This window comes from Anticarsia gemmatalis, chromosome 8, assembly GCF_050436995.1.
Source record: "Anticarsia gemmatalis isolate Benzon Research Colony breed Stoneville strain chromosome 8, ilAntGemm2 primary, whole genome shotgun sequence".
Lineage (NCBI taxonomy): Eukaryota > Metazoa > Arthropoda > Insecta > Lepidoptera > Erebidae > Anticarsia > Anticarsia gemmatalis.
In genome coordinates this window covers 14066658-14081816 of record NC_134752.1, presented here as the reverse complement: position 1 = coordinate 14081816, position 15159 = coordinate 14066658, and the positions used below count along the sequence as shown (strand labels likewise).

The following is a 15159-nucleotide window of genomic DNA, read 5'->3' as shown; positions in this document are numbered from 1 at the left end:
TCTAACACTGAAAATTTTTTTCAAATCGGTCCAGTAGTTTCTGAGATTAGCGCGTTCAAACAAACAAACAAACAAACAAACAAACTCTTCAGCTTTATAATATTAGTATAGATTCTCTTCGAATGACTGACGTCGACATTTACAGTTCCCACTGTCCCATTGTATTTATTCGGGGAACAATAAGTAACGGAGTTTACGGAGTGTGCGCGCTCGCCGCCACTCGCAGCACAAACGGTCTCCCCACACTATGAGCGGTGGCTGAGAATATCTGAGAATATCTAGTGGCGATCACTCGACCACTAACTTACTGACACACTGAGAGTGTCGTGCGAGCCCCTCACCACCCCCCTGCCATGTACCACACGCACTAGAGTAAGCCAGTACTTCAGTAGCCAAGCCACCACATTTGACGATGTGTCAACCTATCAACTTACGCACGTTCAAATTTTGATAATACTGCTGCATAACACAAAGATTGCCAGGTGTCAGATTAAAATATTCCACAGCAATATCGCGCGTTATGTACCTACCAGGTATTTGTAGGTATTTTACAGAACACGGACATTAAGATAAACGACGCCATCGATAGCGACCACAACATCACCTGTTTACTTTACAGTTCAATAACAACGTGCTACTATTTGTTTACAATTGAATGAAAGCCTTTTAGAACATACCGCCATTGCCGAAAGGAGCATTTCTATAACACCATCACACTACTTACTACTACAGCTACTACTGCGTTCATACTTGTTTTATGATAAGCATAGACAGACAATCAGTGTATCAACGCCAGGTAGTTCTCGTTAAAGGTACCTACTAATAGCCAGGTATTGACATCGATGAGCAATCGACATCCAAGCGCGTCAACCCTACCGATCAACGATAGCCTTTAGGCACATTATCTGGGGTCGGGACCTAATAGTAACAATATTCCATATGTAAAAGGTTCAAACAGCAACTGCGACGGCACTTGGTGTCCACCGCCGCGCCGCGCCGCCGCCGCGCCCCAGGATCCTCCTGTCTGTGTGTATTGCTCAGAATGGACCTGCTCGCTATGTTTATCGCTACAATTAAAGTTCTGCCAGTCTGAACCGACTTAACAAGTTAACAAAAAATACAGAAATCGGATTTAAATATCTTTCAATTTAAAAAGCTATTAAAAATATAGTTTTACGAAATATAATTACTGCTACACGTTTCCAAAAAAACATAAACTAATACTTATATTAAAAAGTATGTTATGACCATTAGGAGCGTCGTTGAGTAATAATTGGTCGCTACACAGCAGTGTAGACTGACCCCGTGGCGCAGTGGTTTAGGTCGCCATGCGTCGCTACCATTGCGTCGGAAGGTCGTGGGTTCGATTCCCACACGAGACAATAATTGTGTTGATCCACAAATAATTGTTTCGGGTCTGGTTGTACTTTGTGTCCGTTGTTTGTATATTTGTAAAAATCTCCGCGACCCAAGAGCAATTGTTAGTGCGGAAGTTTTTTTTCTAGTCGCCTGATACTATCACACCAACAAGCCGCTCCGACGGGCATCATGCAATACACGCACAGAATGGCACACACCGCGGACGTACTGCTCGTAGTCAGCAGCGCCGAGTGTTGGCGATGATTCCATGTTCAAGCAGCCTGCCATTAACAACACATGTAATAAATAATAATAAACATGAATATCTTTGGACAGCTTTTACTGTGATACAACTGATCTGACTGTTCATTTTACAACCAGACTCAGAGCAGATACTCGTGCTCATCACACAAATATTTGTCACGGGTGGGATCCGAACCCACCATACGCGGTGTACACAGCATCAGCACGTTGTCTAACGTTGTGTACAGTAGAGTCATAGAGTGTAGTGAGCAGTAGACGACACGCGCGCGTCACGTGCTCGCGCCTCCGTCTATTTACCGCATAAGTAAGGCTTTTGGCGCTGCGGTAACAAACACTTTTTATTATCACATTTTATTTACAATTTAGCTGTTCCATTATGTTGTCATTATCAGCTTACGACTAATAACTATAATCATCGCAGGTTTAACGTGTTTATTTATCTGTTAGTGTTGTTAGTGGATATTGTATAATCTGTTGGCTGTTTACGTTGCGGTCGGTGTGCCGAAATCACCGCTGCGGTAACTCCACAGCGACTCCGACTTAGGCTTGCCAGGTGGCCGGGATTGTCCCGACGTTTTTCATGTTGTCCCGTAATTTTACTTTGCTGTCCCGAAATTAAAAAATACTTATTTTTACTAAACTACGATGCTACGACTTTTTTTTTGTCATTCTTACAAATGTAGTCTCGGAACGGAGACCAAAACTCTGACTCCGTTCGTGGCCCCAGAAATGTCCCGGAAATGATCAGCCTCGAGCTGGCAACCCTACTCCGACCCCTCCATTACGCACCTGTACTACATTTGTGATAAGGATATATTTTGAAGAGATCCTAATTAGTATGTTCTGCATATTCTTATAAATTATAAGAGTCGACGCGTCCACGCGAGCGCTACGCACCGCGCACGAGTTTTCACAACGGAAACGGAAATGCGGCCCGAGCGCGACGCTCGCTTCACCGCTGACCTCATGTTCATCTTATTTATGTTTGCGATTCAGACAAAAACAGAACGGGTCGATGTAATACATGCAGTGGGCGAGCTTTGACACTTTGACAGGCAGAACCTCGGCATGTCCGTGATCAGAATGAAATGCGTGGATGCGTGGATGCGTGCCACACTGCCACACTATATCATATGTACCCGTGCTTTACAGCTTACAGGTATTTGATGAAATGTATTTATGGAAAAATAGATTTCAAAAAGATTTCGGCCGTCACAATGATAACAGATATGGATATACCTGGAGTTGAGTAGGTACTTACAGTACGTTCTTGTTTACTAAACGTCGTTCGATCATGACTTGCACGATTATAACGAATAACTTCAAGTTAAAGCGGTTTCACGGCTTTGACGCAAACATCAACGTTTAACATAGATCACTTTCAAATTCGAAATTAAACGCTGTCGAATGAAATACATTTAATTCAGGATATTCTCAGCACCTTTATTGCGCGCTAAACTTTAAACATGAGTGTGTCATGTCTGCTTAATGTTTGTCACTGAGGAAGGAAGTACTTATGTTTTCTCAGTGATAACATGATATGCTTGCAAGTATACGATGCCCCTGCGCTGTATGTTTCTGAGTGGTGTCCCAGGCGGGCAGTCCTCGCACAGGTCAGTGAAGGGTGATGTGTCAGCGCTCGAGTATTTAGCAACAGTCAGCCATTCGAGTGGGAGTTGCTCTCTACGTCACTGTGGTGAATGAAACCCGTGCGCGGGTAAAAACATATCGCCATAGATATAAATGTTATCGCGTTAGGCATTTAGTTTCCTTTATGTTTTTCCTGCTCGCTGGATCACTAACAAGTTTGTGGACAGATTATCTCAAACTCGTTCCTAAGTCGCAATTATAGACATGGCGATTGGCGATCATATTTGGCCATACGTCATCAGTAACACACAGGGCGACCACGTGACCAGCACCCATCTGTCCACGAAGCGCACTGGTTTGCTTATCTTATACACTCAGCGGCAGAAAAAGTGGCCCAAAGCAAGACTACGATAAAACTTTTTAGAATATCAATATATGGTTATTATTTTGGCTATAACTATTAGTTAAACAGTTTATACACAAGTTTAGTTACAATTTACACTAAATAGTCGTAATTTTTAATCAAAAATGGGAAAAATTAAAAAATACAGCTTTTATCTAAATCGCTTACTGAAAGTTTTTGCAAAAACCTAATTCTGCAACAAAGAAAAAATCTAGTTTATACCGCGTGTTAACTCCTCTAGCATTTATGGTGACCTGCATGCATTCTGGCATGCTTTGGAGGATGTTTTAATTACTTCTTGAAGAACTTTATCCCACACTCTGACTAGAGCGGTTCTTCGCTCACCAAGTGATTCTGGTGGGTTGGGCAGTGCGCATACACTGTTTTTTAGCATGTGCCAGACATGTTCTATGGGGTTGATGTCTGGACTGTGAGCAGGCTAAGCCAGTTTTTGAATCCCGATATCAGCAAGGTGCGATTCCACAACGCGGGCGCTATGAGCGCGCGCATTAAACTGCATTAGAGTTAATCCTCCCGACCAATGAAATCCATAAGTGGTACAACATGGTCTTGGAAGATTTCTTCAATGTACCCGGCTGCTGTTAGGCGCTGATCTACGATGACAAGCTCCGTACGTGCCTCCAAACATACACCTCTCCATACCATAACAGACCTACCTTTGTAACTGACCGTCTGACGTGTTGTGTTGGGAAAAAACCGTCCTTAATGGCGTCTTTACACTCTCTCACGACCATTTGGTGCTCTTAATGCTACTCAGCACTCATCGGTTAACAAGAACTTGCTCCATTGGTCGATAGCCAATTCACATGTTTACGAGCAAATCGTAATCGCGCAACTCGATGGTGTCTCTCGAGTTCTGGTACTCGGGTTGGTCTTCCTGCCTGTAAATTACGTTCTTTTATCCTTCGCCTCATGTTCCGTTCACTAAGAATGACTCCGCGTGCCGCTTGAAGCCTCTAGTGAATCTCAAACGCTGTCAGAAAGCGGTTTCTCAGCACCTCGAGGTTAACAAATCGGACATCTCTTGCGGATGTACATCGTGTTCGTCCAATTCCTGGTCGCCGCGTGTAGAGACCAGTCTCACGATACCTCCTAATCGCAGACCTTAAAGTGGTACGCGATACATTGAAAAATGCAGCCACCTCTCAATGGTAATGGCCCTGATCGGACTACAAGACCACCTAAGCCACTTGTTCAGCAGTAAGTGGCATCTTCAAATCTTTTCTAAAATCTAAATAGACCAATAATCAATAAAAATCATAAAGAAAATCGTTTCCGTGCAGCAATATTTCAAAATACAGAATTCAACTGACCTCTCGAATCAACACTGAATTCAGTTCTAACACACATTGTTAGAAAAAGTCATCCGTCACTTAAATTAATCTGAAATTCAACACTTCATAACACTAAACAGATCACTTCGCAACTACTTACAACAATATATCTTTCATATATTACTTAATTTGTTTACAAATTCACGATAAGCGCTTGGGCCACTTTTTCTGCCGCTGAGTGTATTTTAAACTATGTAGGTTTCAAGACCATAAAATAATTTTATTCAGTGTATCGTTATTGTCATCTGTAGGTATTGTCTCTCTTTAAGCCCTTCTAGGAAGGAAGTAAGAAGTGACTTCCATGTAAAATTCTAGATCGTCCTAAGAACAAAGTTCTTACCTTGCTCGCATCAGTGGCATCTCATGTTGAGTACGGTCGGCACGACATGTTGTACTTTCCAAAAATATGCTGTAGGGATTTTGGCTGATGTTTTTACGTCTGACGTCAGCCGTCCTTGGGAATCTTTAGTCCAACAGAAAATTTTGAGGGAAAATTAGAGCAGTGGTGGGTGAAGTGTGTATGCAGGTTATTGGTGAAGGAATCTATGATAAAGATGGGAGCGTTAGGACCCTGCAGCTGTGGGGCAGGCTGGTGAAGGCTGTAGTGGCTCGGGTAGGTCGGGATGGCATACCCGAATGTCTATTCTATGATGGGGCAAATCCATAGATAGAGACAACACAGACTTACATCTACGAAGTGAGGGAGAAGAGATCTCATAATGTTTTGTCAATCTGAACAAGCAAGAGTAACTGTATCGGGCATTTAATTGTTTTTATTATAGGTGTTCTCAAACAGCAGTCTCGGACGGCCAGAGGGCCGTTGATCACAGGTTAAGAAACACTGCTATAAAGGTTTGATTTTGGCCAGAATTGTTCATGTGAGATCAAAATGTTGTCGCGTCGTCATGTGACTGAATGATAATATAATTGTTTATAATTGTACAATAAGTATTGCGAGCGCATCGTTCGTCAGCCAGGGAGCGTCACCGGTGACAATCATTTATGCAGAATTATACTAAAAAATATAGAACGTCGTTCTTTTTATCTGAATTTATAAACACAATCACATTAGAAACCGCTTGCAAATACATTTAACAGATCCTTCCTTTTTTCCTTTTTCCAATTTAAGTAATTTTGTTGTAATATAATTTTGTAAACGTTCGTACGACGATAAGTAAAGGTCGGTTAAACGAGGATCGTACTCAACGTCACACTCGTACATATATCTAAATAGGTATATTATATGATTGTATATAGCTCAAAGGTGACTGACTGACATAGGTAGTGGTCTATCAGCGCACAGCCCAAACCACTGGACTAATCAGGCTGAAATTTGGTATGCAGGTAGACGTAATGATGTAGGCATCCGCTTAGAATGGATTTTGATCAATTCTTTCCCCAAGGGGATAAAATAGGTGATGAAAGTTTGTATGAAAATGCTGTCCTAAGTCACAAACCACGCGAAGTCGCGGATAAAGATAGTAATAATATACATATGTATGGATATAAGATCCTTCCGTTGGTGAGTTGTTGTTTGTTTGTTTGTCGTACGGTTAGTGGCCAACCGGTTAGTGGTGAGTGAGACTGCATGTCTGATTGGTGAACAAGGCACAACCGAAACTAATGAGCGTAAAAAGTTGAAATTTGGTTTGAAGATGCCCTTATAGAAGTGTAGAGAAGCAACGAGAAAGGATTTTTGTAAATTCTAGACGGGCAAAGCCGCGGGTTAGTATAATATATATATATACATACTTCTCCTTTGTAAGGGCATATTTGCCAGTGAAGGATTTTTCAGCGTCGTGTCGTTCGCTCAATTGACATAACTTAACGCAATGTAAACTGAATTCCACACTGAATTCTGTACAGCGATGCAATGTGGAGCAACTGTACACATATATGTTGGTACAGCGCAATGTATCCAAATACAATAATATGTCGCCTGGTCGACGGCAGCCCTGCCTGTACAAGTAGGTGTGCTATGATTATCAATATGAGCCGGTATACTCGGCATTACATTAACAACATTTGTACGTGAAACATATTCGTACATACAGTTGTTTGACCATGAGTCCTTAATTAATGGTCCCTATATTGAGAAAGCATAGGTTTCTTAACACTCATAATAAATTAATATGTAGAGCGCGATATGGCAGCGGAAGTAGCCGAGAGAGTGATGACGAATAACATTAAACACCAAAGAATCGTGTATTATTAGGAAACCTGCTTATTTCCGCATTTATCATTCTGCAGCTTTAAAAGCACCGATATGGAGTGAATGTCACGGTCTACCGCGCACACTGGGTACGTGAGCGACGCACTCTGCCGACAGCGGCCACCACTGCGACTCACATTCCTTCTTGTTCAATATGGTATAATATAATATAATGATACATAAACTGCGCATCATTTGTCTCTTGTCTATGTATACAAGATATTTTAGAGTTACTGCCATACCGGGGTGTTCGTGGACGACCGGTTGTATAATATGGCGTGAGAAGAGCCGCGATCAACTAAACTGTAAATCAAACCCACCATTTACGCGGCTATTAAATTATCTTAATGTCACTATCAAGGATTAAACGCCTTATTGTAGTGATGACAAATAACATCTAATAGATAGTAAGTAATTAGGCGTGAACGCTCGCGAGCTCATAAAACTAAGTTGGTATTAGTGCCGAGGTAGATACTCGGTACCTGCATTACTTATTGTTATTATGAGATCATAGGGTAGATCAACACCTAAGTAACAGCATTCCAGTCCCGTGACGTTTAAGTGTAGGTAGGTACCTACTTACACAACAGGGTTGTCGTCGAGTCTCTACGTAAGATTTCTAATCATTTATGGCGGAGAGAAAATTAAGTAGTATATAACACAACAACGTTCACTCGTTCAGTGTACCCACCGAGCGAGTAGGTACTAACTGAAGGTACGACACGCTTCAGTGAACGCTGAATGCAATTGCTGTTCTCAGAATTGAGATTAAACCAGTGACTGGACAACGCGTGAAACATGCTGATAAACAAAGGAATTACTTGACGTTGTGTGTCTGTATAGCGCAATATAGTATCTAATAAATGTCTGCTAGGAATAAATAGGTACTTAAATGAGAGAGTCAGGAGAGTGATACAGTCACGTGGAGCAGCAGTGAGCAGCACCAGCTCGTATGATGGCAGGCGCGGCGGCGGTGAGTGCGGCGGCACGTCCCGCACATTACACGGCTCATCTATCGCTCACTGAGACTAATTCTATCACCTGCGATGCCCTGTGACCAACCAGAATGCTTCACGCTCATTATTTGTGCATAATCACTGATAACAATAAGTCGCTTGTTCGAGACTACACGTGTCCTCGTGCCTGTATCGATTGCTATGGCCTGTGTGTTCTGATTGTCCCACTGTTCGACGACTTAAACATATTAGCTTTTGTCTATGACTTCATAAATAGTTGCATTGTGCACAGAGCTACTCTACGTGAACGTGCATTTGCCTACCTATTACGGAGGTACCTACATCAGTCTCAAATGGTTTTGTCATTAGGTACCTACTTGCTTACAACGTAATAAATAGGTATTAAGATAGATAATATATTACGTACCTACATTTATGTATTGAAAATGACAAATGAGGAGAAACTATACCAGAGTTTTATCAAATTCATTGTCCTTATCGTAAAATAAAATGCCCCAAGACACGAATAATATAATTTTTCAGTCCGGTTCTCCTCGAACATAACTGTTCTTAGATCATAAAACATCATCTTGCATGACTCTTCTGCATTCATATTGCGTAATGTTATTCAACCTGTAGCCGCGTTGATAATGCGTGGGATGACTAGCTGAAATAACAAGGGGGCTACATTTATTTATTGGGAGCAGATAACACCGCCGCCGTGTGCGAGCGCCAAACACGCAGTAGAAAGGAAAGCCTCGGAAAATCCCAAACGACCTTAGAGATGGATAAAACCACATCAATCACACAATATGTCGTTGCACTGATACGTACTGACGCACCAGATTATGATGTCACATCATGACATCTGTGATGACACCGTCATGTACCTAACTGACATAACTGTCGATCTCGAGATAGCACTGATCACTGATAGCAGTGATAGTACTTGTAGTTGATGGTAGTGATACATGACACTTCTTACGTTTTATTGCGAATTTATGATAGACGCAAGTGTCTACAATCTACATAAGTAGGGAGACACTCATAAGTGCCTGCCTGTCAATATTAATCGCATCTTTTTTTTTGTTTTAAAAGACAACTCCCGCACTAAGAATTTATTGCTCTTGAGTCGCGGGGACTTTTACAACACAAACAACGGTCACAAAGTACAACCAGACCCGAAAGTCAAAACAAACATTTGTGGATCGCACAAATAATTGTCCCGTGTGGGAATTGAACCCACGACCTCTCGGCGCAATGGTAGTGACATGTCGACCTAAGCCACTGTGCCACTGAGGTTTTACACGCTACCTTCTTACCTCTTCCATGATATTATAATTACCTGTCAATACCTGTAAGTACATAGGTACTAGGGGCACACCGTGCAAAGGACAAACGGAGGAAATTATAAACAGAATATTATGTTTAGATGATTGTTGAGGATCGCGAGGAGCAGGTAAACACGTGTGGCGAGCTATAATTAGATGCCTCGTGAGTTATTGCAATTATACATGTAACTGAATGTTGGCGTCCATGTTTGTTTATTATCTGGGGGCACGGAAGTGCCCCCGCAAGTCGAGCAAAAAAAAAGCGGCACGGCCGTAACATCCTTTTCTCGAAGCAATTCGGGCTATTTTTGACACCCCTATAATTTCGTTGTGGATAAAACAAGAAGCCTGGATTTTCAGCAACTAATCAGTCATTGTATAAACACGGTATATTTAAAATTTCAGTCGATTTGAACCAGTAGTTTAAGAATGACAACTAGTTAAAATTTTGAATTTTGTCACTCACTGATTCACTGACTCACTGACTCACTGACTCACCGATCATCAAAAGTCTAAGGTACTTCTAGCAGACTTAGAAGCTTAAAATTTAGAATACAAATAGGGTTTAGTGTCTTAATCATGGGAAAAATTCAATATTTTCTAATTTCGGTCCAGTTTTCTAAATACACTAACTGCAACAATAACTTTGTAATTCCATATAAATGTATAGGATTACAAGGTTACATTTGCAGTTAATGAAACTTTATTACTGTAGAAAATAAAATAAATAGGTGTAGATAGGTACCTACTATATGAGGCATAACGGGAGGGGGTATAGGGTGGGTAAGGGTGTTTAGCCCATGAAACTGAACAACATTCCCATAGGAAAATATGTTGAATTATGAAAAAAAAAGTCTTTCCATACAAATTGGACTTATGTTCGCCCTACAAAAAGAAGTGAGATGCCATCAAAAACATTCTGTAAAAACCTCAAGTCTCGCCGTAAAAAGTTGTGAGATCTATATAATACCAAGTCGATTAATCTATTTAGTCTCTACTTAAAGGACCTTCTGTCTTAAGTTATTACGTATGTTATTATCACGCCAATTAAAAAAAAATACCGTTAAAACAAATAGATCGACTTGGTCATCGCAAGAAAACACAAATTCGCCATTAACATTTCAGGAGCATTAACTTCTCGTCGTGCTGTGTAGTGTGATACATACTAATAATCAAATCATGCGATGGCCAGGTCGGTCTATTTGTTTTAGAGGTATTTTTTTTTAAATTGGCATGATAATAACATACGTAATAACTTAAGACAGAAGGTCCTTTAAGTAGAGACTAAATAGATTAATCGACTTGGTATTATATAGATCTCACAACTTTTTACGGCGAGACTTGAGGTTTTTACAGAATGTTTTTGATGGCATTATGTTATCATAGATAAACGCGGCACGCAAGCAAGAGCAGCCACGTCGCACGCAATACATCTCAGTCCCATCTATTCTAGAATACTAGACGATACAACCTTTTAAACGGTGGGTTGGGCAGTGCACATACACTGTTTTTTAGCATGTGCCAGACATGTTCTATGGGGTTGATGTCTGGACTGCGAGCAGGCTAAGCCAGTTTTTGAATCCCGATATCAGCAAGGTGCGATTCCACAACGCGGGCGCTATGAGCGCGCGCATTAAACTGCATTAGAGTTAATCCTCCCGACCAATGAAATCCATAAGTGGTACAACATGGTCTTGGAAGATTTCTTCGATGTACCCGGCTGCTGTTAGGCGCTGATCTACGATGATAAGCTCCGTACGTGCCTCCACACATACACCTCTCCATACCATAACAGACCTACCTTTGTAACTGACCGTCTGACGTGTTGTGTTGGGAAAAAACCGTCCTTAATGGCGTCTTTACACTCTCTCGCGACCATTTGGTGCTCTTAATGCTACTCAGCACTCATCGGTTAACAAGAACTTGCTCCATTGGTCGATAGCCAATTCACATGTTTACGAGCAAATCGTAATCGCGTAACTCGATGGTGTCTCTCAAGTTCTGGTACTCGGGTTGGTCTTCCTGCCTGTAAATTACGTTCTTTTATCCTTCGCCTCATGTTCTGTTCACTAAGAATGACTCCGCGTGCCGCTTGAAGCCTCTAGTGAATCTCAAACGCTGTCAGAAAGCGGTTTCTCAGCACCTCAAGGTTAACAAATCGGTCATCTCTTGCGGATGTACATCGTGTTCGTCCAATTCCTGGTCGCCGCGTGTAGAGACCAGTCTCACGATACCTCCTAATCGCAGACCTTAAAGTGGTACGCGATACATTGAAAAATGCAGCCACCTCTCAATGGTAATGGCCCTGATCGGACTACAAGACCACCTAAGCCACTTTTTCAGCAGTAAGTGGCATCTTCAAATCTTTTCTAAAATCTAAATAGACCAATAATCAATAAAAATCATAAGAAAATCGTTTCCGTGCAGCAATATTTCAAAATACAGAATTCAACTGACCTCTCGAATCAACACTGAATTCAGTTCTAACACACATTGTTAGAAAAAGTCATCCGTAACTTAAATTAATCTGAAATTCAACACTTCATAACACTAAACAGATCACTTCGCAACTACTTACAACAATATATCTTTCATATATTACTTTATTTGTTTACAAATTCACGATAAGCGCTTGGGCCACTTTTTCTGCCGCTGAGTGTATATTAGTCATTAACGCCTAACATAACATTAATAGCAATGCGACGTGCGTCCGAACCGAGCACCTCGTCCAACTCGAAAACCGCGATACAACAGAATAAAATAATATACTTCGGAATAAAAGGTAAGTAAGACAAACGACACAGAGATACGGTGATAATTGTCACTTTTGTTTATATTTGGCAGCTTTGAGTGCTCGGTAGGCGGCCACGGCGTCGAGGCGCGCGCGCTCGCGCCGCTGCAGCTCGGCGGGCGGCAGCGCGCCCCCCGCGCCCCCCGCGCCCCCCAGCAGCGCGCTCAGCAGCAGGTCGCGCCGGCCCGGCTGCAACAGACAACACGAGCGGTCAGCGCGGCCCGGCGGCTACCGACTAGTACTGACCACTACTGACCCGAGGGGCGCCGACGTTGTTCTTGGACTTGAAGTGCAGCGTGGGCGGCGCGTGCGACACGTCGCCGAACGACACGCGCTCGTACACCACCTCCGCCCTCTCCTGGCTCGCCTGCAACGTTAACCGCGGTTACGGTGACGGCTCGTTCCGTTCGCTGTGAACTTACGACCTCCGAAACGAAACGCAGGTATCACCTCGACGGCTTTCATCTTCTTAGCCTTCTTCTTGAGCGCCAATTTCTGAGTTCTCGTCAAGTGCGGTTCGGTCTGCTCGGCGTCGCCGTTCTTCCGCGCCGCCTTCTCGGCGCGACGTCGTTTCTTGGCGCGTCGCTCGCGTTGCTCCGCCATGCGCTGACCCTTGTAATCCTCCGCTTCCAAGTCTTGCTGAGCACATACGATACGATCATGTGACTAGTTATATAATACACCCAACTGTGCCACATAATTAGCAATTATTTAACTGTGAGAAAGTGTTGCATCACGCCACAGTCATACAGGGGAATATGTTTTGACAATTATTGATCATCAGTTACTACAAGTTATAGTCAGCCAAGACATTGACAACTATTATAAATATGAATGTCTGTACAATATGTACAATAAAAATTGGTAATTTATAGCTCTGTAGCAGGTATTGCCACATACATAACACTCTCACAAAGGAAAAGTAGTCACAATAAAGTAACATTGACTTTGTACATTAATACAGATCAAATGTCAATAGTACAATTTTGTTTAGAGTGTTATAAAGTTTTTAACTAATAAACGTCATTATGTGGCCTTCTGCCAGAATATTGGAACAAAAATGATTTACATGCAGTAAGCCAACTGAGCAGCAGTCCAATAATTTAAGATTGTGCTATTATGAGTATGAGCAAACATTGTAGACTAATTTAGCATAGCAAAGTGGAGCCACTTGCAATATCCATACTAATATGCAAAAGTAACTCTGTCTGTTACTCAATCACACCCAAACTACTGAAACAATTTGCATGAAATGTGGTATGCAGATATTTTGATACCCGAGAAACGTCATAGGCTACTTTTTACCCTGGGAAAATGACGCATTCCCATGGGAAAATTCAGGTGGCAGACAAAGTTAGGGGTAAAAGCTAGTAACAAATAATTGGTGATGGTTCTGTCACTGTGCTACACTGTACATGACTTCAATTCTGTTAATGAATATCATAAACAACACAGCAAGTGTTATGCAGAATGTGTTGTATTGGTAGCACAGAGTGTGGCTAGACTACTAGAGGACCAGGACTAATTAGTAATAAATTACATAAATTAATTGTCAATGGTCAGTGTCAAATACAAAGATCTCACGGGATAATCCAGATCATCTTCAGCTCCATGCAGTGCCTTGATAGCACTGTTGATGCGTAGAGAAAACCCTCGGCCGGACTCCCCTGGCAATTTTCTCAGGTGATTTATTGGATTGCTACTTGAACCTTTCACACTGCTTTCTGAAAATTTTGATATTAAGTTTGAACTGTTTTTCTTAATAAAGTAATCATAATTAACTTGTATTTATGTAACATGTTACATGGATGACTTGCAGATTTATATATTACATGCTATGCATTTACATGCTTAGCTTATATGTATATTACATGTTAGCAACAATAATAAATCAATAATTTACTAATAAAAATTAAATTTTCTTTTAACAATCTACATCCTACACTCAATTACTGATGCAGTGGCTGCTTTATTTGTAGATGAACAAAACTTAATGTGATATTCGATGACACCAGTCAGCATGGTCGACAATGGCTTAAACCTTCAGTGTTGTTGTGCAAGTGTGCACCAGCCACGGAATGAACACTACACCAACAACTACATACACGTGGTACGTGTAATACACGAGAACAGAAAGAGCTCACCTTTGTTACTCTTGTTATTTGTTATGTGCCTCGGGTGGGTTTGTTTTCTTTTCTTGGTCGCATCTTTTTTGTTGGGATCCTGCAGACCAAACAATGTTATGAGCGAGCGCGGCATCGGCTGCTCATCTGGATCTTTAGGCGGAGCATTTATTTTACCTTTAAGACTGGAATAATATCGAGTTTTACTAATTATCAGTAAACGCACTTGTATATTGTAGATTAAAATCATTATGGACTTACCTATCTAAACGCTTAGCTTGTTGCACCAGTGGATCCTTAACACCACGGTGTTTTTTTGCTGGTATTTTACGACCCATTTACTAAAAGTTTAAGCTGATTTTGTCAACACTTTTAAAATATCATTTATTACCTACTTTATAGGTTAATCTTACCATCTGACTAATGACATTAATGACATTACCAACCAAATACCAAACCAAGTTGACAGTTCATGAGTGCATGTTGTTGTTTATGTTTTTGTTATGATGTCTAGCAAGTGTAGTAACGTCATTGTTAACTACCAAGTAAACTAAAGTTTTTATAAAAAAAAAAATTCAACAATCAGAAAATCAAAAACGTAACTTGAATACTTAGCTGCAGTACGAAAATATTTTTTTTATTTGAACCTCTACCTACTCTTTTTATAGGTTTAAACTTTTAGTCAGTAGACAAGTTACTAGTTACTTACCCACTTCTTTGAACTATTGAATAGTGATTGAATAATGAATATTTATGCTATCTGAAGAATAACAGA

The 15159-nt window shown here is 41.2% G+C and overlaps 1 protein-coding gene across 1 annotated transcript; it reads right to left on the bottom strand.

Moving 5' to 3' along the window:
- Positions 1–12277: 12277 nt before the first annotated feature.
- Positions 12278–14832, bottom strand: LOC142975166 (uncharacterized). The gene is made up of 6 exons (XM_076117896.1): positions 14646–14832; positions 14406–14569; positions 13846–13985; positions 12712–12900; positions 12518–12628; positions 12278–12450 (listed from the first exon to the last, which is right to left on the bottom strand). Exons 1-6 carry the CDS (start codon positions 14720–14722, stop codon positions 12292–12294), a joined length of 840 nt encoding a protein of 279 aa, XP_075974011.1. The 5' UTR covers positions 14723–14832; the 3' UTR covers positions 12278–12291.
- Between the last annotated feature and the right edge of the window lie 327 nt (positions 14833–15159).

What these genes read in the sequence shown, in the direction of transcription:
- LOC142975166 (XM_076117896.1), bottom strand. Translation starts at nt 14,722, where the DNA reads ATGGGTCGTAAAATACCAGCAAAAAAACACCGTGGTGTTAAGGATCCA. An exon ending in AAATAACAAGAGTAACAAAG is followed by an intron (nt 13,986 to 14,405) that starts GTGAGCTCTTTC and finishes CAAAATTTTCAG; the next exon opens with AAAGCAGTGTGAAAGGTTCA. An exon ending in AGAAGATGAAAGCCGTCGAG is followed by an intron (nt 12,629 to 12,711) that starts GTGATACCTGCG and finishes TTAACGTTGCAG; the next exon opens with GCGAGCCAGGAGAGGGCGGA.